Genomic DNA, 27,932 nt, shown 5'->3' on the forward strand with positions numbered 1-27,932 from the left:
TGGAATAGTTAGGTTTTTCCTAGGCCCCCCTCCCCCATCTATAGATCATTTAGGGAAATCTCCTTCCGTGTATGTTGTAAAGGCACATTAGGCCTGAAGCAAGATAAACCGGTCCATAAATTAGAGAGAGTTGCTAGAAGCAGACCCCATCGCAATCCCCCTTAACTGCAATTACCAGCCAGCTGGATTTTGAAAAGAATGCAAATTTATCTGTGAAAATTAGTGTGTCCCTAGGCTATAACCCTTATTTTGGTCTGGGATTCTGGAATGCTAATTCTTATGCTTGTAACTACCTTTACTAAGCATAGGAACCATGGGAAAGTCCCCTTTGTGTGAAATTTGTGACTTTTTTTCTCTAGTAGGTTTTGGCATGGGCATGTCTTTGTGTGTCTATTTTCAATTAAAGTGAATTTCCAAGGCTTGGAAGTTCTGGCTTCAGCCCTGAAATTCCACAGTTTTGCCTTTTCAGACTCCCTCACCTACTGGGCAGCCTTGTAGCTATCTGGGTGGCAAGGCAGGGCCTCCGCTGGCAGGTAAACCTGTCTGGTGAATCCGCCCCTTGGGGGTGTGTCAATGCCATTTCCTGGAGCAATCTCAACAGGGTGGCTCCACTTTCCATTTGAGCTCAAATACTTTGCTGCCTCCCCTGCAGCTGCCAGACCTGCTTCTGCGGCTGCTAAGGTAATTCTCACCTCTCTCTGGCACCACTATGGACAGGGGTGGTTGATGAGTAGCTTCTAAACATGTGCCCGCCTGCCCGTGTTCCTACCCCTTTCTTTCAATGTCTCTATTTGTTCCTTAGGGAGAGCGTCTGGGGCATTCCTTGCTGACCACTGAGAAGATGATGAGCTCAAGCTATTGGAGTGAGACCAACAGCAGCAGCTGTGAGACCCAGCAGCCCTCAGAAGTGCTGCAGTGCCAACCCCAGCATTACCACTGCTACCATCAGTCAAGCCAATCCCAGCAGCCCCCAGAAAAAAATGTAGTATATGAACGCGTGAGGACATACAGCGGGCCCATGAACAAGGTGGTGCAGGCCTTGGACCCCATCAGCTCACGAGAAGTGCTCTCCCCTCTCAAAACCTCCTCCTCCTACCAAAATTTGGTTTGGAGCGACCATTCCCAGGTACCGCAAAGACATCTGTGCTAGGCTAGTGGAAAGGGGAAGTCTTGAACCTTATTTCCCCTCTTCCTTTCTGCTTCTCTGCCTCTGTTCCCAGAATGTTACCTCCTGTGGGATTGCACCTATACGTGCTCTAGACAGTCACCCAATTTCTACCTCTTGACTCTTCTTCCGTTTATTAGTGCCTGTGGTTGTTTGTTTACCAGTTCCAACAACTTTCATAATCTCATCAGAGCATAACACACTGCCGTCAAGTTGATTCTGACTCATAGCATAGGAGGTCTCATTTCTTGTTGGATTTGATTGGAAGACCTGATCATCCTTTTGCTGTTACTGCAAAGTAATCCTCACCTCGAAAACAGTAGTTTTTTTAAGAATTGTTTCCCACCCATTTACTTCAGAAGCAAGCAGGACTTTTTTTTTTAATCAATCAAATATGGTATTGCAGGAACAATGGCATTTATTGAGTGACTAGCAATTACTTGTGTTCAGTAAATTGTATGCTGCTCCAAAAATAAGTGACAGGTACAAATATCTGTTTGAATTGGCAGATACATTTCATCTTCTGAAAATGACACATCGGTTCTTGTACAATAAGAATTGTGAATTATTTATGGAATATTGGTAGGTGGAATATTGAAAAAGTGATGTGAGACTGAGAGAGGTGAAATGTAATCAATTCTGATATGAAAGCTAAAAAAGGTGGAATTCTAAGACACCATTTGAAATGAAATAAATTTATTTATGAAAGGGATTATTTTAACACCCAATACCTGTGCTCATAACATCGCTAGTGAATGAAAAGGAGCACTGCAAAACTATGTAAAATGAACAGCTGTTTAGCCGTAAGTTCAGTGCTTTGAACCCACCAGCTGCTTCACAGGAGAAAGATGTGGCAGTGTGTGCCCATAAAGATTATAGCCTTGGAAAACCTATGGGACAGTTCTACCCTGTCTTATAGGGTCGCTATAAAGTCAGAATGACTCCACAGCATGGGTTTGGTTTTTGGTTTATATCTATTTTCGTTCCTTGACTCTCTTTAAATGCGCGTGTCTTAAGCTTTGTGGAAACATCTATTCAAACTGAAATTGTTTTCAAGAATCAATTTGGACTGTGAAAAGCTCATAAAACAACCACTGGGGTGAACATCATCCTATGTTACATTATTGTATCGGTCTGGAATGATACAGATTTTTTTCCAAAGCCACAAACTTAAAATAAGATATGAAGCGGTATCTCTAAAAGCACATAAGAAAAATTACTTAGTAAAATGATTTTTTAAAAATAGATCAACCAAAACTCAAAAGGTGAAATTTTTACTTTTTCATTTCACCCTTAGCTTTGTTTGAGAAAAATAAAGTATAAAAAAAAAAAATCAGTATTTACTGCCTGTAGTTTCCTGGTTGAGAAAAACTCCACGTATATTGAGGTCAAAGGGAAGAAAAACATAAAGATCAAAAATAGTAGTTCATTATAAGTAATAATGCAAACATATATTCCAATATTTGTTGTGACAAAGTGGGTGACATCTCTGCTCCATAGTAGCCCAAACAACAGTAATATGAAGGCAAAAACGTCAATTACTATTATCATAAAAAAAAACCATAAGAATGGTAAAATAACTCTATCTACCGTAGTATGGTAGGCATATTTAGCCTCATTTTGTCAAGTTGCTAGTAAAAGAAAGAAGATATATAGATATAGATTTAAAGGCTGAAATTTGGAAAACTGTAAATATTGGCTACATAAGAAATTTAGGATCACACCTTATTGTATGCTCCTTGGTTCAACTTTCCCTTTTACTGATTCCAGTACCAGGATGGTAAAGCTTATTTTTTTTCAAGACTTTCCTTCTTTCCACCTGATACTTGCCAAAGTGATCCTTACAAGACTATCTCCATTCTGAAACATAATTCCCCATGAAGGAGTTTATAAAGAACATTAGGGATAAAAAGTGTGGCCACAGAAACTGAGATAAGAGATTGGAATGAAGCATATTGAGAGGTCTGAAGTTACTTATGATTGAAAATAGAGAGAAAAATATGGGCTGGGGTGGGGACGAGGGAGTTGAGATTCTAACTATGTGGTGAAGAAAAAAGAGAGAAAGACCTCGTTCTCTTAGTGTGACGGAAGAGGGAAAATTTGACTATAAAATTTCAAACTGAGGAAGATATCAAAGGACATTCATAAAACAACTAAAAGAGAATTTGGCAAGAAAGCTTTTAGATCAACTGCCATGAAGAAAGGAGCCCTGGTCGCACAGTGGTTAAGGTGCTAGGCTGATAACCAAAAGGTCAAGGGTTTGAAACCACCAGCTCCTCCAGGGGAGAAAAATGTGGCAGTCTGCTTCTGTAAAATATTTAGTCTTAGAAATCCAACGGGGCCATTTCTACTTTGTCCTATAGGGTTGCTATGACTCGCCAGCAGTGGGTTTGGTTTTTGGTTTTGGCCACAAAAGAATGTGACCAGGAAAATCTTCTATTTTCTTTTCCTTTCTCCCTGTTTATTGGCAGGATAACCAAAACACCAAAACCAAACCCAGTGCCGTTGAGTCGATTCCGACTCATAGCCACCCTATAGTTAGCATTGTGTAAATTAATACCTACATTTGATCTGGAATTACCTTCACGCTGATGGAGTTGATAAGATGTGGCAGCAGCTTTATTATATTCCATGCCAAGCACAAGCAAGTAGTACATATTACTCAAAAACTTTTTTTCCATTATGTGTTCTAATAAACTCTCTCCTTAATACGCCATTTTTCAGAAGCATTTTGAGTTGATATGCAGCAGTTATTATCATGCCTGAGTTTTTGACCATGGCAGCTAGGAGAATGGGTAGTACAATCAATTGTTGATCATCATGACCTCACTTAAACGTTTACTTTAATATTTTTACCATTTTGGTGTTTGGATGACAAGGAATTCCTGAGATTTTAAAATAGATATAATGGTCAGTACTAAAATATGTTTCCTTTGAGAAACTGAAATTGATGCTACTCTGCTTTGCTTCCTGAATCTTAACTCATGTAGTAGACATTTTAGATTTAACCAAACAAAATTTTTTTGCAGCACTTTAGTATTTTCCATTTCTGGCTTTCTTTTTTTAATACATGTTTTTCCCCTATTACCTTCTTGTGAACTAAAATGTTATAGATGTAAACATTTTAAATTTCTGTAAGTATACAGTGTTGCTTTTTTTCTTGTCTATAATTGATCAAATACATTTTACAATTTTCTTGGTGATTATTTTGTTTGCTTGATTATTTCTCAGAGAAAATTAAATGTAGAAACCATTTGCTGGTGCAATTGTCTAAGTTAATGATAGAATTAAAACTACCTGGTTTATCCATACACGTAGGTAAAATCAAATGCGGATGTAATCAAGGCCATAAGATGCATCTTAGAACTGAATGTGTTCTTGTAAATAAATGGAGTTCTAGAAGCTACTTAAAAGAAAACGTTACATATCATCCTCCAAAAAAGATTAAATATTAACCTACACCCATTAACTCAACATAAAATTTGCTTTGGACTTGTATTTTTCCCTTCCATTAAATTAACTTTTCATAAAGTTCAAGATATTTTCCATGTATACAGAGGGACCTGTTGTGAGAGACAGAAACTGGTGGATATAACATTTTTCAGTACCATTCATTCATTGAGCAGATGTATTAACGCGTCTAGCAGTGGATTATGTAGGAAGCACCGTGTTTGTCTGGATAAATACCCCTGAATTATCCAGGAAGAGTCCACTTTGAGGACAGACATATAGTGCCTGGTCTGTAGGTGTCCCATTCGTCCATCTTTATTTCATTTTAAAGATTATTTTGTGTTTTGGCCATCAGTAGTTTATAGAATAAAGCAAGTTTTGGTTCAAGAAGGGATCTTTTAATGTATGTGTTATAAGGGTTACCATTCTTTTGAATTTGAGATTTGAAACCAAATTTAAGTCTAGAGAGCAGTGCAGGTGAGAATGTGGGTTTATGAATGGTCTCTGTTCTCAATAATTATTCAGCTGGGACTTACCTTTGTTTACGTAATTTGTTTTCCTTTTTCTTTGATTGCAAAGAGAGCTCCCCTCCTGCACCAGGATTTCTGTATACAATTAGGAAATTTTCCTGTTCTGTCAGGAGGGGTGTGTTGCTTTGATACACTGTTGTTCAAGGGTGTGGTCACTAGAGTGAGCGATTGCTCAAGGAAGTAGGTTGCCTGAAAAAGGAATGAGGTCACAGGTTAAAGCTGCCCGCGCTTTCAGCTTTGGTCATTCCTTTTATGCCTACAATTTAATGAAGCTATAGAAAGTGAGTGCAACTAATTGCTGAGTGAAAATGCCCATACCAATTGTCTCTTCTTTAAAGGAGGTCTTACAAATTGCTGGGCCTGTTTTCAGTCAATAGCACTCACAAGCTGTCAGTGTGTGTGTGCGTGTGTGTGTGTGTGCGTGTGGCAAAATGGGAGCGTGTGTGTGTGTGTGTGTGTGTGTGTGTGTGTGTGTGTGTGGCATAATGGAAGCTGGGAGGCATTTGAGAAAGATTGGGGAACTTCCTTGGTCCAAATTTCTTTTACTGACAATTCATGGTAAAACAACTGGGAGGTTTGCCATGCTCTTAAACAAGTACATTTGAGCCAACTTTTTCTTCCCATCAGCAGCTATCCCTTTTTTGACTTCCAAAAGTTTTTAAGAGAGAAGCATGCATTAAGAGATACTGTGTATTTTCTTTTCTCTCCATCTCCTGGTTTTCCTTCAGGAAAAGGATAGAAAGAACCCAGGAATGAGTCTCTTAAATGAGGGTTTTAAGTTGTGGGGGAGGGGCTTGGCAAACTAGTCAAACATTCTATTGTTTTTATTATATGAGAAGAGAACCATAGATTTTACCCTAAATGAAGGTGTTTGTCTCATCCAAAGCGATTATTATAATTTACATGTTCCATGCTGTATAAAATTCAAAACGTCATCTCAACAATAACCTAAGGCAGGTGTTTGATCAAGTTATTGGCATTGCAAGGTTTTAACAAGAGCATCTCCCATACTATTCTGAAATTTACTCATATGATAGTTTGCCTTGACAAATCCTGTCAGTATATATGCCAGGTGGCTTTTAAAGATATTGCCTCTTTTGAAACTGACTGAAGAGTTTCAGATTTTTCAGAGTCTAAGGATATGGCAGAGAAAATGCCCGTTCAAATGGGACTCTGTAGAATGTCTCAGGGAAAGCTGCAAATAATAAGTGTGCCACAACGAGGTAGATTTTGGCAGAAAAGAACTATGAAACAGTCATGCGAATTCATGAAATGTTCCATATTTTTGGAGCACTGGTGGTGCAGTGGTTAAGAGCTACAGCTGCTAACCAAAAAGTTGGCAGTTCGAATCCACCAGTGGCTCCTTAGAAACCCTATGGGGCAGTTCTACTCTGTCCTATAGGGTTGCTATGAGTTGGAATCAACTCGACGCCAATGAGTTTGGTTTTTTTCAGTAGTGTAGTGCCTAAGAGTGTAGGATTTAGTTTTAATCTTTTTGGGTTTAATTTCTGGAGCAGGGACTTGCTAGCTGTATGCCTGAGGTGCTTCACGTCTAAAGTGGGGCAATAATAGCATCTAACTCAGATTTGTTGTTAGAGTCAAATGAAATAATATCTGCTGTGAAACACATAACACAGTACCAGACACATAGTAAGTGTTCAATATGTGCCAACTATTTTCTGAATCCTGGCTCATGTGCTCAATAGCTGTGTTACCTTGACTTTACCACTTAACATCTCAATGCCTCAGTTTCTTTATTTGTAAAGCATGGATAATAATACTGCCTTTAGAGTTGTTGAGAGGATTGAATGAGATAACATGTGAAGGTGTCCAGCCTGGCACAGAGTTAGCACTCAATAAATAGTTTTCTATCTTTTATTTGTATTATTGATTTATAAAAACACAGCCAACAAAAACCCTTTGCCACACAAGCAAAAAAAAAAAAAAAAGATAATAAACTAAATGTGTAGACTATAAATTAAGAGTTCCTAATAAGGAAAAGCAGTAAAGCAATTTTCTAAAACATGATCAAAAGACAGGAAGAGAGGGAAAGTATTTATAATGTTTATTGGCATAAATATCCCTTAGAAACAATAATTTGGAAGTTTTCATGCTCTTGGTATCTTTGAACTTGAACCTCAATATTTGAAATGGAGATTTTTGTGTTTTTGTGTGTTTCTTTTTATTTTTTGAAATGTGAAGTGACATTGAGCATTAAAGCTTGCTTGCAGTCTGCTTCTTACCTAATGCTTCCTCTAGAGCTGTGCGTCCAGCACAGTAGCCACTAGCCACATGTAGCTACTTAAATTTTAATTAATTAAAAGCAAATAAAATGAAAAATTCAGTTCCTCAGTCACACTAGTCAGGTTTTAAGTGCTCAACAGCCACCATGGGTAATGGCTACCGTATTGTGCAGTGCAGATATAGACATTTCCATCATCACAAAAATTTTTATTGGACAGCTCTGCTCTATACATTCAAGTTACTCATGATTTAGATACAGAAATACATCTAACACCATTATATTCGAAGAAATTCGTGATGGTACAAATGTGTGATCAAAGCACTGCCAATTTACATACACAATCAGCTATAATGGGCACCTGGGAGTAAACAGGAAAATGAAGCCACAATCTCTCAAGGTATGAGTTCAGGGTGACTATTTCGATAGAAGGAGAATTGAATTCATAAATATTTAAGAGAAGAGCTGAAGGATTTATGTATGCATGTGTGTATCTATCTATTTGCATAATTATTCCTAGAAACCCACTTTTTGACAGGGTAAGTGGTTAAGAAGATAAAAAAAAAGATGAACCCCCTCAATCAGAATACATCTGCCTTCTAACCAAAAGGTCAGAGGTTTAAGTCCACCCAGAGGCATCTCGGAAGAAAGGTCTGGCAATCTACTTCTGAAAAATCATCCATTGAAAACCCTATGGAGCACAGTTCTACTCTGATGCACATGGGGTCGCCATGAGTCTGTGTCGACTCAAGGGTAACTCTTTGCTTGCAGTATTTATGCTAATCATTTTCCATTTGCTTTTTATTTTGTTTTGTATTATGTACTCCAGGAGATTTTTATTTTGATTCCTCCCATTCATTGTATGCCAACAATTTTTTCCCAGTACTGAAATCAATTAAATATCTTTCTCCTCCCCCTCCCCCCCAAAAAAACAATACAACTGCCTTTCTTTTGAGCACACGATCTAAGCTTTATATCCTCTCTGGAACTGCCTCCTACCTCCCTTTGCCTATTGAGTTAATTTTGAGCTTTAGTTAAGTAAAGTTCAAATACCATTCCAATTTTTATAGATGAGGTAACCAAGGCACAGAGATCTTACATGACTTGCTCAATTTTATACAGCTAGTATGTGGTATGTGGTAGAACTGGGATTTATATCCAGGCAGCCTACTTCCAGATCCACGCTTGTAACCACTACGCTTTACTTTCCTGGTCTACACATTTAACTCTTATTTATATCACACAGTGTCTGATATCTGATTCATATTTATACTTCACAATTTTCTTGTATGTGCTCCAGTGATAAACTATTTAAAATTCTTTGGGACACAAGCCAGACTATAAATAAATAACATAAATGCACATTTTGATGCTTTTTAAATATTACATTAGTTTTTACATTATTTACCAAGAGGTAGACTTTTTGTTGTCGCTGGTAAGTATATTTTTAAACATTTTTCTCATATATTTTACTGATTTTTTTTGTATCAAAATATGCAAGGCTCCAGCACTGGGTAATAAACTGATAAATTTTTATTTATTCAAAGACCCGTAAATGTTTAGGGAAAACTTTGATAGAAATGTGACAAAGAAATAAAATTGACTTGTACCTTATTGTGAAATTAATGACCTCAACAGTAAAATGGTGTTTGTTTTGTCATTTAGAATCTCTTTAAAAATATTGATAATTAGGTCTAAAATTACCTTCCTATCTCCTACTATTCACCTCTTCCCATTTTGTGTTTCTGACATACTGCACTGCTCTCTATTCCCTAGAGAAACAGTATTTTCCCTCCTCCCCCTTTGTTCACTCTGATAATATTCACACTTCCCTTACATCTCTGACTCCTGGAATCCTAACCAACCCTTAAAATTCACCTGGGAAGTCGTCTTCTTCAAGGTTTTCCGACCGTGCATCTTCTTACTCTCTGTTCAATATAGTGTGCCACCCCCACCTCCACGCCAGATGTGGTCTCTTTTTAAAGCCAGTATCACTTTGCATTATTTAACTATAAGACTACACGGGCACTTACAGTACTGAGTAGTATGATACTTCTATAGTCCTTCCTCCTCACCACCATGGCCTGTACACTTCTTGAAGGTTGAAGTTTTTATTGTTATTGTTGTTGTTGTTTTTAAATCAAAACTCAGAGGCGAATCAGGCTTTGTTTTATAAATGATCTGGGGAACAGAACGGAACTGAAAAGTATATGTCAGTCTCTTCTCTCTTCTCTCTCTCCTCTCCCTTCTTCCCTTCCTCTCTCTTTCCTTTCCTCTCTCTCTCCCTCCCTTTCTTTCTCTGATTATGGCTTGCAAAAATGCTTTAACACGCTGTCAGTAGTGGCTTTAGTAAAGGCATATGGCTTAACTAGGATTGTTCTGGAGTGTCACACTTCTGTGCCTTTTCTTTGAACTGAAAATGGAAACTAGTATACAAATTGCTTCTTTAAAAAAGTGAACAAATAAACATAAGTTGCTATTTAATAAGTCAATTAGTTTTCTATTCTAATTCTTAGGCCCCATTAAGCGTCTGGATTTGATTTGTGTATATTTGGCTTCTTTTTTGTTCCTATGGGTAAATATTTATCATTAGTTATTATGGTAAATGTTGTTAAAGGGGTAGCAATTCTTATCTGTCATCACATCATTTTCTTGGGGTCTTCTGGTGACACTTCCTGTAATCAGATTAGCTTGAAGCTGCTAATTAGTCTGCACATAAAGATATTCCCTCTACTTCCTCCACAGCTGAAATTCTGTCTAGGGGAAGTGCTTTTATTTATTGACTCTTACTCAGTTTCCCTGTAATTGGTTTAACATATCAGTTATGTGCCTATAGATTCTCTCATAATAACTACTGCAGCTGCTCAGTACTTATCCACACACTAAAGAACATGTCTAGAAATACTTTCCAAGGAAAGATTTTTATCCTCAAACATAGTATTTACCTACTTCTTTTCTAACACAGACTTCTGCTTGGATCCATAGGTTTCTGTATGCAATTATTTTAAAACCTAATTACATCCAAGACTATGTTGCCCCCAAAACTTCGTTGACACTCAGTGTCTGTAATTTCCTTAGTCTGACTTTCAAGGCTCTCCTTGATCTGACTCCAGTGGACCTTACCTCCTGGAAATCCTTTTCTAGTGTCCTATGTTTCAAAATGTAAAGCATTGTTTTCTGAATATAAACCCCAATTTTCCACAGTTATGCCTTTTGCTTATGCTGGTCTTACACCTTAAACGCCCCTGCCTATCTTTCCCCACCACCAAACTAGACATGTTGAAATGTATCAGTTTTTCAACACCTTCCTCAAGTGTAACCTTGTCCTGAAATCTCTGATTGTCCCAGGTTGAAGTTATCTCTCAATTCTGGAAACTCCCATAATAATTTCCTTATGGCTTTTATGATAGTCTACTTCAGTGTTATTTATAATCATATTTTTCCTCCCCTATCGGATTATAAGCTTCATGAAAAAAAAAATTTATCTATCCCTTATATCTCCCTCGATACCAGTTACATAATAAGTGTTAAATAAAGTACAAGTCACGTACACAACAAATCCAGTGAAATTAATGCCTTATATTAGTAAAAATTTTTCTTTTTTTATATTAATAGATGGTGCTTTTTATTCTTCAAAACTCACATACATTTGTTGGTTTACTCACTAGCACTCCAAAGGAGCCCTGGTGGCTCAGTGCAAAAGGCAAGTAGAAAAGTCATTGGGGGGGGGCCTCCACTGTACAAATTGCACAGTGTAAAAATAAAGACAATATATTACATTGTATATTATTTGTCTCTTGTTCAAATAAAAAACTGAGGCTCAAATAACTTAAAATAACTTGCCTAAGTTAGCATAAGTAGTTAATGAATTCCCTGGGTTTAGAAACCAACTCTTGATATTTCCACTACAAATATATATATATATACATTTTTTTATATCAACACATAGTTTCACCAAATTATCTGATGATTACCCTTATTATATTTTTCTCATTCTAATGTTTCCTGAGAAAAATCCTGAAATTCAGGGTCTATCTTAAGTTTTTAAGGTTTCGCTTGTACCTGAAGAAGCCAAACACCTCTCTAGTGCCTGCTTTCCTTTCTTCATTGTCCTGAGCTATTCAGAAGCATTCTCACTGAGGTAAATAGCTAAGAGATTGGGGCCATTTGTACCTCATCTCATTTATCATCTCTGAAAAAGCATAGCTATTTTAACAAACAGTTGGAAATAAAATACATTTTTAAGAATAGTGAATTCCCTAGGGAAACCAGTTTCCCAGCTTTGATTTAGGGTATCCTAATGGTTTTTATTTATTTATTTATTTATTTATTTTAAGTTGCTATGAGTCAGAATCAACTCGACGGCACTGGGACTGGGTAGTGGTTAAGAGCTATGGCTGCTAATCAAAAGGTTAGCAGTTCGAATCCACCAGGCACTCCTTGGAAACTCTATGTGGCAGCTCTACTCTGTCTTATAGGGTTGCTATGAGTTGAAATTGACTGGACGACAATGGGTTTGCTTTTTTTTTTTTTTTAATGATTAAGAGCTCAAGCTGCTAACCCAAAGGTCAACAGTTCGAATCCACCTTGGAGACCCTATGGGGCAGTTCTACTCTGTCCTAGAGGGTTGCCATAAGCTGGAATTGACTTGATGGCAACAGATTTGGTCTTTTTTTTTTTTTTTTTTTTTGTAAGATATGCCCAATTATCTCAAGGGGTATAGTGAAATTATCCCAAAACAGCAAACTGATTTTGATCCACTTATCTTAAAATTGGTAATTCCATATGGCACTTTTCAAAAGGAGGAGGAGGCAGAGGAGGGCTGTTACAACTTTCCCAAAGTGGAAAATCATTACTTTAGGCAGTGCAGAAAAACAGGCTGAGATTTTACACTAGATCTGAACCCACCTAATTATAATCAAAATTCTTTCTTATCAGAACTCTATCTAAAGAAAGTTGCCAACAGGATGGTATTTATGTATTTAGCAAATCTGAGTCACAGGAATAAATGATACAATAATAAGCTGAATGTTTGATCAGAAAAGCCAGGGTCTTGCAAAATTGAAGGGCTTAGGTGATATGAGAATTACATAAAAATGCAATGTTTTATTGAGCTTGACGGCCTATGACTACACTCTGTAAATATATAAACAACTCCTGTTGAATTTGTAGAAGCTTAAAATTATTTAATCAGAACTGTTCTCTGATGTAATCACTTTTAAATGGCTCTCGTTTGCAGGGGTCCAAATGTTGCTTCTGCAGTAAATAATAAAAAAAGGCAAATATCTAGCCTCCTGATATAAGCACGAGCCTAACCTCTTTATAATTAAGTTCCACAACTTGAAAAACATAGAAAATATAATGAGGCAAGCTATAGATGTGGCAAAGTATAGTGATTACGGACATGAGCTCTAGGGTCAGGCTACCTGAGTTGGAATTCTAGCACCCTTGCTTATTGTTGTGTGACCTTCAGCTAGTTACTTAACCTATCCTTGTCTAGGTTTATGCATCTGTAAAATGGGATTATAGTAGTACCTTCCTCGTGGGATTATTGTGAGTGTTAAATAGGATGATTTGTGTAAAATGCTTGGCAGAGAAACCTCTTAATAGGTGTTAGTTGTCATCACCATCATCAATGGAGAACAAGATTGACAAGTTTAAAGGATTGAAAATTGTTTCATCTCGATGGAAAAATAAGTTGGGAATGAGCTTCCAGATACAAAGAATGTCAGAGATAGAATGGAACTTAAAAAAGGTCTTTAATCCACACCCACATCCCATTTCTCATATGAGGAAACTGAAGGTGACATGAGTTGTCCAATATCATACAGCTGGCTGGTAGTAGAACTAGGACTAGAACCCAAGGCTCCTGATTCCAGGTCCCCAGTATCCTTTCCGTTGTACCATGAAACCCCCACCTTCAATTATTTGGCCATCAGGAATGTGAGGCTGTGGCACAGAGGGCATACACAAAAAGGATGTAACTGCTCAGTTGAATTTAATGATTTTAACATGAAGGATATAAACAAACAAACAAACAAACAAACACCAAACCCACTGCCATGGAATCAATTCCAACTTATAGCGACCCTATAGGACAGAGTACAACTGCCACATAGGGTTTCCAAGTGTATAAATCTTTAAGGAAGCAAACTGCCACATCTTTCTCCCTTGGAGCGGCTGGTAGGTTTGAACCGCCGGCCTTTTGGTTAGCGGCCAAGTGCTTTAACCACTGTACCTCCAGGGTTCTCATGAGGGATATAGATATGTTATATGCAGATGAGTGACACTGAGAATTAAACACCGATATAGGTGTCTAAAAGCAGTGGTTAAAATCTATGGTTGCTTACCAAAAAGTCAGCAGTTTGAATCCACCAGTTGCTCCTTGAAAACCCCATGGGGCAGTTCTCCTCTGTCCTATAGGAATTCTATGAGTCAGAATTGACTCATGGCAACAGTTTTTTTGGTTTCGTATAGGTTACTAAGAGGAAGGTTTGTGTTCTCACTCCTGGGATGCCCTTAAAACTAAGACATTTTCGTCATTCATTCACATTTTTGTCACTTCCTATGTAACAGACAATGGCTATTTGGGGGATGACTTGCTGCAATCCTACCTAAAATTAGATACCACTGAAAGTACCTTCCATCAAGGTATTGTCCATTTTGGACTTTTACTCACACCATCCTATCTACTTCTGTAGACTTCCACTGAAGTCTCCGGAGTGTATAGACTACCATGGAGTCCCTGGGTGGTGCAAATGGTTAAGTGCTTGGCTACTAACCAAAAGGTTGGTGGTTCAAATACACCCAGAGGTACCTCGGAAGAAAGGCCTGGAGATCTACTTCCAAAAGATTACAGCCATTGAAACCCTATGGAATACAATTCTACTCTGAAACACATGGGGCCTCCATGAGTCGGAATCACCTAGATGGCAACTGTTTATATTACTCTAATAAATGACTAAAAGATATGTGTAAGATATTTATGTGTGTGTCTTATCCCTGTTTGGGTTAATTTCTGCAAGTTTATTAAACATCACAGTACAATATTTTATCTTAAAAGCTAGTCTACTTGGGTAGTAAGGTTCATTCTGTTTCATTTGCTGGTGTTATCAGATTTGAATTCAGTAAAGTGAAGGGGGGACAACTACCATTTCTAGAACACCTACTAGGTGCCAGGCACTGTGCACAAACTCTTTCCTCAGGATGATCTTAGTATCCCTAGTCCAGCCTAAACAGACCAAAAGGTTGTAGAAAAAGCACCCTCCAATCAGGAGTACTTTCACACATTGCTGGTGGGTGTGTAATTGGCATAGCCAATTTGGAAATCAATTGGACAGTATCTGTTAAAATGTATAAAGCACATACTTTATACCCTCACAATCCCATTTCTTTGTATCTATTCTAGAGAAACATTCATATTGCATAGGAGTGCTTGTTGTGGCATAGTGAAAACCTGCAAACAATTTAAATGTTGATCAGTAGGGAAATGGATAAAAATGCTTTAAACAAACATTAAGGCACACTGTCACTTTAAAATAATGAGTTAAGATATATCTATAATACAAGAGATATCGTTTGGCTTAAATTGTAGAACAATAAAAGCGATGCATATTCCTCTGTGTGTGTGTGTGTGTGTGTGTGTAAAGACACAAAGATAACCCTAACTGAAATAATGGTTACTTCTGGGAAAGGAGTTTGGATGGAAGGAGGATGGTCAACGGGAGGTCTTTTATCTGTATACGCATTTTTATATTAAGAATGTGTTCATGTACTACTTGCATAATTTAAAAAGTACTCCTTTCTTTTCTTGTCTTCCTGAATCTGCTTCCCTTGGATTTGTGGGCCCCCATTTGCACTTGGTTGTATTTGTAACTATTTTTCTAAACTGAAGAACAGGTATCTGTTTGGCACAATCTTTCATTCTCTGCATTTGCCTGAGTAATTCGACTCAGCCACTCACAAGAAAAGGAGACCTGGTGGAGCAAAGGTTAAGTGCTCAGCTGCTAACCACAAAGGTCAGCAGTTGGAACCCACCAGTAGCTCCATGGGAGAAAAGACCTGGTCATCTGCTCCCATAAAGATGACAGCCTAGGAAACCCTAGGGGGGCAATTCTGCTCTGTCCTAGAGGGTGGCTTTGTGTCAGAATTAACTCACTGGCACACCAACTACAACAACCCACAGGAAATCTGAGAACATATTCAAAGGCTGCCTTGATACAGTAAGACTGCAGCATCGCTGTTGATGTAACACTGAGGGGGCAAAAAGAAAATGAAAATGTTGACACGTTCAACCAAAAGAAAAACAACAGAAACAACACAGCTTGCGGAACGTCTGAATTTGAGTGAATGCATAGTCTTGTTTTAAGAACAGCACATTACACCTACATTACGGCTCTACTTGTGTGAGTCTGTCAGTGTTTCTCTTGTAAGTCTATGATTCTGAGTTTTAATAGCCTTCTTGCTATAAGAGAAAAATATTTTTATCATTGAGGGAAAGTGTCCTGAAGTTGTGTCAGTTGACCATAAATTATAGTAAGTTATGGTGTGATTGAGTAATTCCATCAACCCTTTATGCAGCTTTTGCTGATTGGGGAAAAAATATGAAGAATGTCAGTATAATAAGTAAAGTGATCATTTTCCCTAATTACTATTTAAAATTCTATTCTTTCACTTCTTTGGATTTTTTTTAATGGCATAGCTTACACTTCAACATTGAACTCGAAACAGATCAGACAAATCATAATTAAGAATCAGCTTGAAGTAGTCCAAGCGCAATAGTCTTAGTTGAGTTTTCAAAGGTAACTTCCTATTTTCGTTTGAGAATTTTCACATGTAAATTTTTGCTTGATAATTTTGCCACTTATGAAATGCAGACATATAATATCATTGAAGTGCGTATCAGCAAGAGTCCTACAACAAATGAAATGAACTCAACCTAAAAGTACAAGAAGGTATTGCTATGAAGGAACTCTGGAAATATTTTATCATTTGGTTACTTGCAACGCTGACAAAGTAAATTCAGTAAAATGCTTGGGAAGATGACCATCGTCAAAGTGCTTAACAATGCTCATTTTCCTGATAAAACAAAGGAAATAATACCTAAAGAACTTCTTAAGACTTTCAAATGACACTGCTTAGTAACAATTTCTGAATCTCCTTTTGTTTCTTTCAACAGGAACTCCATTCCCCAACTCTGAAAGTATCTACCTGTGCCCCAAGCACTCTACATATAACCCAAAATACTGATCAGGTAAAAGAAGTTATGGGATTTGATTCTTTTTGTGTAAGTCTTGCTCATAGGTTTAAACGTTTAGTCCCTCATAAGACTTTACACATTCACAAAACGTCAGGACCATACGGCAAGAAAGAAGGTTCTCACACATGAGAATAAGCTCATTAGAGGTATGTGAAACAAGTGCTGCAAATGAGATATTTTAATTTCGTTGCCTACTCAATTTGATTGCTTTTATTTTGAGGGCCGCTTATTTTGGCCAAAGATCTCCTAGTGAGTATGGATGTAAAGATCCTTGACCTGAGTATGAATAAAGCACCTAGATCTTGGACTGATGAAGCTCTGATTTTGTGAGTGATATCGCTGTAAGTTTAATTTCAGAGGAATAACTTATAGGGTAAGAACTAGCCATTTTCTTAGGTGTATGATTCAAAAGGCACACAAGAAATCATATCTCCTTTACTCTAAGTCTAATAACTCCACTTTTAAGATTATTCTTGAGTGTAGGCATTGTGCCTTTAAAATGTATCTATGATAATAATTCAATACCATATTAATAAATAGGTGTTTTAATTAGCTAGTTGACATATACAAAAAAAGTAAGTCCTAAGAAAATAAAGCATAAAACACCCTAAATTTGGGGTCATAGGAGGAGATTGTAAAGGGTGTGGGATTTGGAGAATAAGAGGGACAGGGATGCTCTTCTAAGGAAAACAAGCAAGCCCAGATGAGGTGCCAAGGTGTGAGCTTGGACAGTGAGAGGACAAATGAGCAAAAAGTGGTCTCTAAAGCTTGGATGGAGCCCTGGTAGAGCAGTAGTTAAGAGCTTGGCTGCTAACCAAAAGGTCGGCAGTTAGAATCCACCAGCTACTCCTTGGAAACCTTATGGGGCAATTCTACCCTGTCCTATAGGGTCACAATGAGTTGGAATCAACTACACAGCAATGGGTAGACCTTGGGCACAGTAAGGAACACGTGAAATTATGCAGTACAAATAATAAGATTATCAAAGATTACCACTTCCCAGTTCAGCCTAGCCTAGAGCTAGTCATGGTCGGCTAAAGTAATGCATTTTTTTCAGCAAACATTTACTGAGTGCCTCGTATGTGCCAAATATTATACAAAGATGAATTAGACTCAGTCTCTACTCTCAAGTAACTCACAGACTAGCATGGGTCACATACACAACAAACCATAGGACAGTGGGATAAATGCTACAATTGAGTTAGAAATTGAGCAAGCCAGGACCACTAAGATAAGGATTACCTCAGAAAAGTCAGTCCGATTAAATCACAGTCAGAAAATTGCACTAAGTTCTTTTTCATAATGAGAGACTGTAAAATTAGCTGTGCCATATGTGTTATTTCCGATAATAAAAATACAGGTTTATCGTAGAAGTTTTTGCAATTATAAAAGAATATAAAGAAGAATGAGTCGGAATCGACTCAACAGCACTGGGTACTGGGATAAAGAAGAAACACAAAAATCATGCATTATTCCTTTCCTCACCCAGAGATACTACTACAGCATTTTTTGTTTGTTTTCTTCCATTCAAATACAAAATTTGGATCACACCATAAATGTAGTTCTATAACCTGATTTTCTCACTTAACCTTATGTAATATTGTGAGCCTTTTTCTCATGTAAATTTGTACTATTTGAGAACATTATTTTAATGGCTACACATTTCAGTCCATGAATGATTATTTAATATTACTCTGTCCATATCAGAGCCCTCCTCCTACTGTACCCTCATCAGCATTAGCTTTTTTTTTTTAATTTACCAGTTTTACAGTTATTCTTTTGTTATGTGTATTTGATTCCTACTTTGGTTGAATTGGCTGAATATATTTTCTCAAACTTATTAACCATCTACCTTTCTTTTTTTGTAAATTCTTCATTCTGTTTCCTGATTTTTCTATTCGTGTGGACATGTCTTTCATATTGTGTAAGAACTCTATGTTAATGATGTTGACTCTTCGCTCCATCAAAAGTTTACAAATGACTTTGTTTTGTGTTTTGTCTCCCTTTAAATGCTATTCAAGGCCCTCTCCCACCAACACATTGAAGTTTCAAATGTTTATGTAAACACACAACACACACACATGCACATACATTTCTTCTCTTTCTGACGCCTTTCTTTTTCTTTTTTGCACAGGATGTCCATTCAAAACCTAAGATAAAATTAATGAATATTGAGCTACATTTTCTTCTAATCATGTGGGGACATTTACAATCACAAATATTTTGAAGAGCTCATCAACTAGAATTTGGAAAGTGAGATGAGTCGCCATGAAACGAGTATAATTGAAGTGCCTATCACAGTGCTGAACACACCAACACATGCTTTCGTATTTCTTTCTGCGATTGAAATTAACTAAATAATAAATTTACATATCATCATTCATGCAAATGACTCTAAACTAACTCTGATAAATGCTCCCTAAAAAAAAAATTTTTTATTATTATTGATGGCTCCAGGATCACTAAACGACTATGATTATATGCAGCTTTTATCTTTTCTTTACAGGAAGTCCAGTCTCCAACGGTGAAAGTCACTACATATCCACAGACCACCATTAGGAGATACATAGTACAAAATCCTGAACAGGTAAGACATGTCTTGCAAACCTTTTTCCCAACCTATAAGTCCTTATAAGTAGATAGCTTCAACAAGAAAGGTGAATCAGTTATCAGATTCTTAAAATCAGATTGTTGGACTTTCTTTCCATTAAAATATAGTGAATTTCTCATCACTAATATAAAAAAAAATTATATATATTTTTTAATATAAAAAAAGCCACCATTCGTCTGTCAGTTTGTTGTACTGTGGTGCCTTGCATGTTGTTGTGAGGCTGGAAACTATGCCACCGGTATTTCAAATACCAGGAAGGGTCACTCATGGTGGACAAGTTTCAGAGGAGCCTCCAGTCTAAGGCAGACTAGGAAAAAGGACCTGGTGGTTTACTTCTGAAAAAACTGATCAGTGAAAGCCTTATGAATAGCAGCAGAACATTGTCTGATCTAGTGCTGGAAGATGAGCCCCTAAGGTTGGAAGGTACCCAGAATATGACTGGGGAAGAGCTGACTCCTCAAAATAGAATGGACCTTAATGATGTGGATAGAGTCAAGCTTTCATAAGAAACAGCTGCAAACATCCATTAAAAATTGGAACGTGGAATGTACGAAGCATGAATCTAAATAATTGGGAGTCATCAAAAATGAAATGGGATGCATAAAGATCAATATCCTAGGCATTGGTGAGTTGAAATGGACTGGTATTGGCCATTTTGAATCAGACAATCATTTGGTCTACTATGCGGGGAATGACGAATTGAAGAGGAATGGTGTCCTGCTCATTGTCAAAAAGAACATTTCACGATCTATCCTGAAGTACAATGCTACTGGCGATAGAATAATATCCATACCTCTACAAGGAAGACCAGTTAATCCAACTATTATTAAAATTTACGACTCAACTGCTAAGACCAAAGATGAAGGAATTAAAGATTTTTACCAACTTCTGCAGTTTAAAATTGATCAAACATGCAATCAAGATGCATTGATAATTACTAGTGGTTGGAAATTTGGAAGTTGTAAACAAAGAAGAAGAATCAGTGGTTGGAAAATATGGCCTTGGTGATAGAAATGACGCCGGAGATTGCATGATAGAATTTTGCAAGACCAACTATTTATTCATTGCAAATACATTTTTTCAACAACATAAGTGGTGACTATACATGTGGGCTTGCCAGATGGAATACACGGGAATCAGATCTACTACATCTGTGGAAAGAGACAATGGAGAAGCAGAATATCATCAGTCAGAACAAGGCCAGGGTCCAACTGCAGAACAGGCCACCAATTGCTCATATGCAAGTTCAAGTTGAACCTGAAGTAAATTGTAGCAAGTACACAAGAGCCAAAATACGACCTTGAATCTATCCTACCTTAATCTACAGACCATCTCTACAATAAGTTTGACACATTAACACTAATGACAGAAGACCAGATGAGTTGTGGAATGACATCAAGGACATCATACATGAAGAAAGCAAGAGATCATTAAAAAGACAGGAAAGAAAAAAAAGACCAAGACGGATGTCAGAAGAGACTCTGAAACTTTGCTCTTGAACATAGAGCAGCTAAAGTGAAAGGAAGAAATGATGAAGTGAAAGAACTGAACAGCAGATTTCAAAGGGCCTCTTGAGAACACAAAGTATTATAATGAAATATGCAAAGACCTGGAGTTAGAAAAACAAAAGGGAAGAAAGAACACATTCAGCATTTCTCAAGCTGAAAAAGTTGAACAGAAAATTTAAACCTCGAGTTGCAATAATGAAGGATTCTATGGGGAAAATAGTAAACAACGCAGGAAGCATCAAAAGAAGATGAAAGGAATACATGGAGTCACTCTGCCAAAAAGATTTGTTCGTCATTCAACCCTTTCAGGAGGTAGCATATGATCAAGAACCGATGGTATTGTAGGAAGAAGTCCAAGCTGCACTGAAGGCATTGGCAGAAAACAAGGCTCCAGGAATTGATGGAATACCAACTGAGATGTTTCAACAAACAGATGTAGCCCTGGAGGTGGTCCCTTGTCTACGCCAAGAAATTTGGAAGACAGCTACCTGGCCAACCAATTGGAAGAGATCCATAGTTGTGCCCATTCCAAAGAAAGGTGATCCAACAGAATGCAGAAATTATCAAACAATATCATTAACATAACAGTCAAGTAAAATTTTGCTGAAGATCAATTCAAAAGCCATTGCAGCAGTGCATTGACAGGGAACTGCCAGAAATTCAAGCTGGATTCAGAAGAGGACATGGAATGAGGGATATCATTGCTGATGTTAGGTGGATATTGGCTGAAAGCGGAGAATACCAGAAAGACGTATACTTGTCTTTTATTGACTATTCAAAGGCATTCGACTGTATGCATTACAACAAATCATGGACAACATTGTGAAGAATGGGAATTCCAGGACACTTAATTGTGCTCATGTGGAACCTGTACGTAGACCAAGAGGCAGTTGTTCGAACAGAACAAGGGAATGTGGCATGGTTTAAAGTCAGGACAGGTGTGCATCATGGTTGTATCCTTCCACCATACTTATTAGATCTGTATGCTGAGCAAGTAATCCAAGAATCTGCACTATATGAAGAAGAAGGCAGCATCAAAATTGGGCGAAGACTTATTAACAACCAGCATTATGCAGATGCACAACTTTGCTTGCTGGAAGTGAGAGGACTTGAAGCACTTAACTGATGAAGATTAAAGACTTCAGCCTTAATTTGGATTGCACATCAACATAAAACAAAAATTCTCACAACTGGACCAATGAGCAACATCATGATAAATGGGGAAAATATTGAAGTTGCCAAGGATTTCATTCAACTTGGATCCATAATCAATGCCCATGGAAGCAGCAGTCAAGAAATCAAACAATGTATTGCATTGGACAAATCTGCTGTGAAAGACGTCTTTAAAGTGTTCAAAAGCAAAGATGTCACTTTGAGGACTAAGGTGTGCCTGACTCTAGCCATGGTATTTTCAATCACCTCATATGAACACAAAAGCTGGACAATGAATGAGGAAGATCAAAGAAGAATTTATGCCTTTAAATTATGGTGTTGGTGAAGAATATTGAATATATACCATGAACTTTCAGAAGAATGAACAAATCTGTCTTGGAGGAAGTATAACCAGAGTGCTCCTTTGAAGCGAGGATAGTCTGCTTACTTCAGACATGTTATCAGGAGGGACCAGTCCCTATAGAAGGACATCATGCTTGGTAAAGTAAAGGGTCAGCAAAAAAGAGCAAGCCCCTCAACGAGATGGATTGACACAGTGGCTGCAACAATGGAGTCATGCATAACAATGACTGTAAGGATGGCACAGGGTCAGGAAGTGTTTCGTTCTGTTGTACATAGGGTTGCTGTGAGTCGGAACCCATTGGCAGCATCTAACAACAACAACAGTATCAAAAAATGTCATTTGTAATTCCTGAAAACTGTGCACCCATATATTCTGATACAGAGATGCAACAATTCAAACAGTATGGCATTTCATGGGTTACAAAGTTTTTCTAGTTCTATAGCCCCACCCTTGTGTTACGTAGGATTTTTGTGCACTTTGAACCAAAGAAAAGAAGAGCAAAGTTCTTTTATAGACTTCACATAAAAAGTCTGTCAGCCCTTACTTCAGGGTTTGGAGTCTTTATCTAATCCATTTAGATTTGCCAATGAGATATGGGCTGGAAAGAAGAAAATTAAAAGTCAAAAGTTCAAAAGTGTCTCCATGCCTTTGTTGCCTACGGTGTGTGAATTTTTTTGTGCCTGGCAATGAGCAGTTTAAAAAATTACATTATTATATATTCTATAAACATATACAACTTTATATTTTATAAGCAAGGATATTATTCTCTGTTTCCATTTGAGGAGAAAAAAAAACTGTTTTCCCATAGTAATAAACCTTCTTCAACACACACACGCAATTGAGCACGTGCATCCACTTTTCTTTAGCTGCAACAAGTTTATATGAGGCTATAAGGACACCAGTTTCACAACTAGAAGCGGTATTCTCCAGATAGGAATACAGCAATTGTTTTTCCCCTTTATTTTATGTCTTTTAACTATTGCAGGAAACAATCCTCCCTTCCTCTACAAAATAAAATAATTTGCTTCAGCTGTGGAAAGAAAACGGTTAAATTAGGATAACACACTTGCTACTATTCTAGATGGGGGTAGGTGAGGGAGGACACACTATTTTTCTACCTATATGTGTTTCCCCTCTTACTTTTCTTTTATGTATTTGAAAATCATTTTCTCTTACCTCCTTAGCTAGGCAGGCTGCTAAGTGCAGATATGTGAGTGTGCGTGAACTTATGGGCATGCAGGCTCTGAGTGGAGGGTGATTGCTTCGGACATTTGCTTGCGATTTCACACAGCCATGTAAATATGGAAAGAGTGTGATTATAGCTAAAGCAGCTAATCCTTTTTTTGCAGAATCATATATGCTTAAGCAACAAATCTGAAAAGTTAGGAAGGCAGGGATGTCAAGATCCTGGGAGAGGAGAGTGTCATCTTTCTATCATTTGAACAATCACTTTTTTTTTAATTAATGGACTTTATTTTTTAGAGCAGTTTTAAGTTTACAGAAAAATTGAGCAGAAAGTATACAGAGTTCACATATACCCCCTCCCTCTCCACATACAGTTTTTCCTATTATTAACCTTTTGCACTGATGTGGTAGCGTGCCCTCGAGTCGATTTGACTCATAGTGACCCTGTATAACAGAGTAGAACTTCCCCATAGGGTTTCCTACACTGTAACCTTTATGGGAGCGGATTGCCAGGTCTTTTCTCCTGCGAACTGTTGGCGGATTCAAACTGCTGACCTTTTGGTTAGCAGCCGAGTGCTTAACCATTGCACTACCAGGGCTCCTCCATCTTGCATTAGTGTGGTACATTTGCTACAATGAATGAACCAATACTGATACATAATTATTAACGCAAGTCCATAATTTACATTACAGTTTATTCTTTGTCTTGTGTAGTTTTCTGGGTTTTGACAAATGCATGATGTCATGTACCTACCATTACAGTATCATACCGAGTAGTTTCACTGCCCTAAAAATCCGCTGTGTTCCACCTATTCCTCTCTCCCCCTGAACCCCTGACACCACTAATCTTTCTACTGTCTGTGCTGTTTTGCCTTTTCCTGAATGTCATATAGTTAGAATCATTCAGTATGTAGCTTTTCCAGGCTGGCTTCTTTCACTTCTTTCGTGTCTTTTCACTTTCTTCAGGTCTTTCATAAAAAAGATACGGAGGAACCTTAAATTCAATATGCATTTAGGGTTCCTCCATTTCTTTCCATAGCTTGATAGCACATTACTTTTTTATTGCTGACTAATACTCCATTGGATAGATGCAGCACAGTTTATCCACTCACCTATTGAAGAACAACTTTTGACAATTATGAATAAAGCTACTATAAATATTCATGGGAAGGTTTTGTGTGAATATAAGTTTTCAACTCATTTGGGTAAATATCTAGGAGCACAGTTGCTGGATCATATGGCAAGCCTATGTTTAGCTTTGTAAGAAACTGCCAGTCTACCAAAGCAGTTGCATCATTTTCCTTTCCCTCTAGCAATGAATGAGAATTCATTCACCAAATGTGTGCCAGCATTTGGTGTTGTCAGTGTTCAATCTTAACCTTTCTAATAGGTGTGTAGTGGTATCTGATTGCTGTTTAATTTATAATTCCCCAACGACATATAATGACGAACATTTTTTCATATGCTCACTTGCTATCTCTATATCTTCTTTGGTGAGGTGTCTGTTCAGATCTTTTGCTCATTATGTAATTGAGTTATTTGTTTTCTTATTGTTAGTTTTAAGAGTTCTTTGTATATTTTGTATACAAATCCCTTATCAGATATATGCTTTGCAAATATTTTCTCCCAGTCTGTGGCTTGTCTTTTCATTCTCTTAGCAGTGCTTTCACAGAGCAGAAGTTTTAGCTTTTAATGAAGTTAAGCTTTTTTTTCTTTCTCTTTTGTGGATTGTGCTTTTTGTGTTGTATCTACAAAGTCATCATCAAGGCCAAGGTCACCTAGATTTTCTCCTATGTTATCTTCCAGAAATTGTGTAGTTTGTGTTTTCTGTTTAAATCTAAGATTCACTTTGAGGTAATATTTTTTGAAAGGTGTAAAGTCAGTGGCTAAAAACCAAAACCCATTGCCATCGAGTTGATTCTGACTCATAGTGACACTGTAGGACAGAGTAGAACTGCCCCATAGGGTTTCCAAGGAGCAGCTGGTGGATTTGAACTGCCGACCTTTTGGTTAGCAGCCAAGCTCTTAACCACTACACCACCAGGGCTCCAAAAGTCAGCGTCTAGGTTCTTTTTTTTGCCTGTGGATGTCCAGTTGTTCCAAGCATCATTTGTTGAAAAGATTATAGTTTCTCCATTGAGTTGCCTTTGTACTTTGTCAAAGATCAGTTGACTATACAAATGTTCCATTGACTTATTTGTCTATTCTTTTTGCCAATTCTACACTGTCTTGATCACTGTATCTTTACTGTAAGTCTTGAAGTCAAGTAGTGTCAGTCCTCCAACTCTGTTTTTCAGTGTTGTGTTGTTTATTCTGGGTCTTTTGTGTTTCCATATAAACTTTAGAATAATTTTGTTGATATTCACAACATACTTTGGGGTGATAATGATTGGGATTGTGTTGAATCTATAGATCAAGTTGGGAAGAATTGACATCTGAATAATATTAAGTCTTCCTATCCATGAACATGGACTATCTTTCCATTTATTAGATCTTCTTTAACTTCTTTCATTAGGGTTTTGCAGTTTTCTTCATGTAGACTTTGTACGTATTTTGCTAGATTTAAACCTAAGTATTTTTGGTGGAGGTGCTAATTAAAATGGTTTTGAGTTTTTATTTAAATTCCATGGTTCATTCCTGGTATACTGGAAAGCAATTGACTTTTGCATCCTTTTCCCATTGAGTCAATTCCAACTCATAGCGACCCTACAAGACAGAGTAGAACTGCCCCACAGGGTTTCAAGGCTGTAAATCTTTATGGAAGCAGACTGCCACATCCTTCTTCCACAGAGCTGCTGGTGGGTTCGAACTGCCAACCTTTCATTTAGTAGCCAAGTGCTTAACCACTGTGCTACCAGGGCTCACTTGACTTTTGCATATTAACCTTTTATCCTACAACCTTCTTATAATTGCTTATTAGTTCCAGCAGCATTCTTGCTGATTCTTTGAGATTTTCTATATAGATAGTCATATAATCTGTGAAAAAGAATTGACACATTGGAATTGTGGCGTTGGCAAAGAATGTTGAATATACCACAGGTTGCCAGAAGAACTAACAAATCTGTCTTGGAGGAAGCACAGCCAGAATACTCCTTATAATCAAGGATGGTGAGACTACACCTTGTTTACTTTAGACATGTTATCAAGAGGGAACAATCCCTGGAGAAGGACCTCATCCTTGGTAGGGGGTCAGCAAAAAAAATGGCAGACCCTCACCGAGATGGATTGACATAGTAGCTGCCACAAAGGGGTCAAACATGTCTACTATCATGAGAATGGCTTAGAATCAGACAACGTTTTCTTTGGTTATACATGGGCTTGCTATAAGTCAGAGCTGACTTGAAAGCACCTAACAACAACATCATCTGTGAACAAAGACAGTTTTATTACTTCTTTCCCAATCTGTATATCTTTTCTTTTTGCATTAGCTAGGACTTTCAGTATGATGTTGAATATGAGTAGCGAGAGTGTACATCCCATCGTAAGAGGAAAGCATCCAGTTTCTCACCATTAAGTATAATGTTAACTGAAGGTATTTTGTAGATGCCCTTTATGAAATTGAGCAAGTTCCTCTCTATTTCTAGTTTTTTGAGAGTTTTTTTTTTAATCAGGAATGAATATTGGATTTTGTCAAATGATTTTTCTTCAGCTATTGATATGATCATGATTTTTTTCTTATTTAGTCTGTTAATGTGACGGATTACATGAACTGACTTTCAGATGTTGAACCAGCTTTGCATACTTGGTTGTGAAGTATAATTCTTTTTACACATTGTTGAATTTGACTTGCTAATAATAAGTTGAGGATTTTTGCATCTGTGTACATGAGAAAAATTGGTCTGTAATTTTCCTTCCTTGTAATGTCTTTGTCTGGTTTTGTTATCCGGGTAATATTGAGCTCATAGAATGAGTTAGGGAGGGTTCCCTCTTCTTCTACTTCCTGAAAGATTGTAAAGAATGGGTATCATTTCTCCTTTAAATGTTTGGTTGAATTTACCAGTGAAACCATGTAGACTTGGTGCTTTCTGTTTTGCAAAGTTTTTAATTGTTGATTCTATTTCTTTAATAGATATAAACTTATTCAGGTTATAAATTTCTCTGTGTGTGTTTTGGTAGATATGTCTTTCAAGGACTCAACGGCAGTGTTTTGTTTTTTTGTTGTTTGTTTTGGTCTTTCAAGGAATTGATTCATTTCATCTAAGTTATCAAATTTTGGAGCATAGAGTTTTTCATAATATTCCTTTATGCTCCTTTTAATGTCCATGGGATCATTTGTGATGATCTTTTTTTCATTTGTGATATTAGTAATTTGTGTCTTCTCTCTTTTTTTCCTGCTTAGCCTGGTTAGAGGTTTATCAATTTCATTGGCCTTTTCAAAGAATCAGCTTTTGGTAGACCAATGACCTTTCAATTTCCCTTTCTTCCTGCTTCTTTCTCTTTTTCTTTCTTTCTCATGAGAACTGGGG

At 37.3% G+C, this 27,932-nt stretch overlaps 1 protein-coding gene across 1 annotated transcript in view; it reads left to right on the plus strand.

The window, feature by feature from the left end:
* The first annotated feature begins 669 nt into the window (after window positions 1-669).
* POF1B (POF1B actin binding protein) overlaps window positions 670-27,932 on the plus strand; it is a 110,120-nt gene continuing 82,857 nt past the window's right edge. Inside the window, exons 1-4 of the mRNA XM_049873282.1 lie at window positions 670-681; window positions 803-1,126; window positions 16,566-16,640; window positions 19,153-19,233. Of these exons, the coding sequence (XP_049729239.1) occupies window positions 842-1,126; window positions 16,566-16,640; window positions 19,153-19,233 (441 nt within the window). The 5' untranslated portion in view covers window positions 670-681; window positions 803-841. The remainder of the gene's footprint in view (window positions 682-802; window positions 1,127-16,565; window positions 16,641-19,152; window positions 19,234-27,932) is intronic.

Source organism: Elephas maximus, chromosome X (assembly GCF_024166365.1).
Source record: "Elephas maximus indicus isolate mEleMax1 chromosome X, mEleMax1 primary haplotype, whole genome shotgun sequence".
NCBI classification, from domain to species: Eukaryota; Metazoa; Chordata; class Mammalia; order Proboscidea; family Elephantidae; genus Elephas; species Elephas maximus.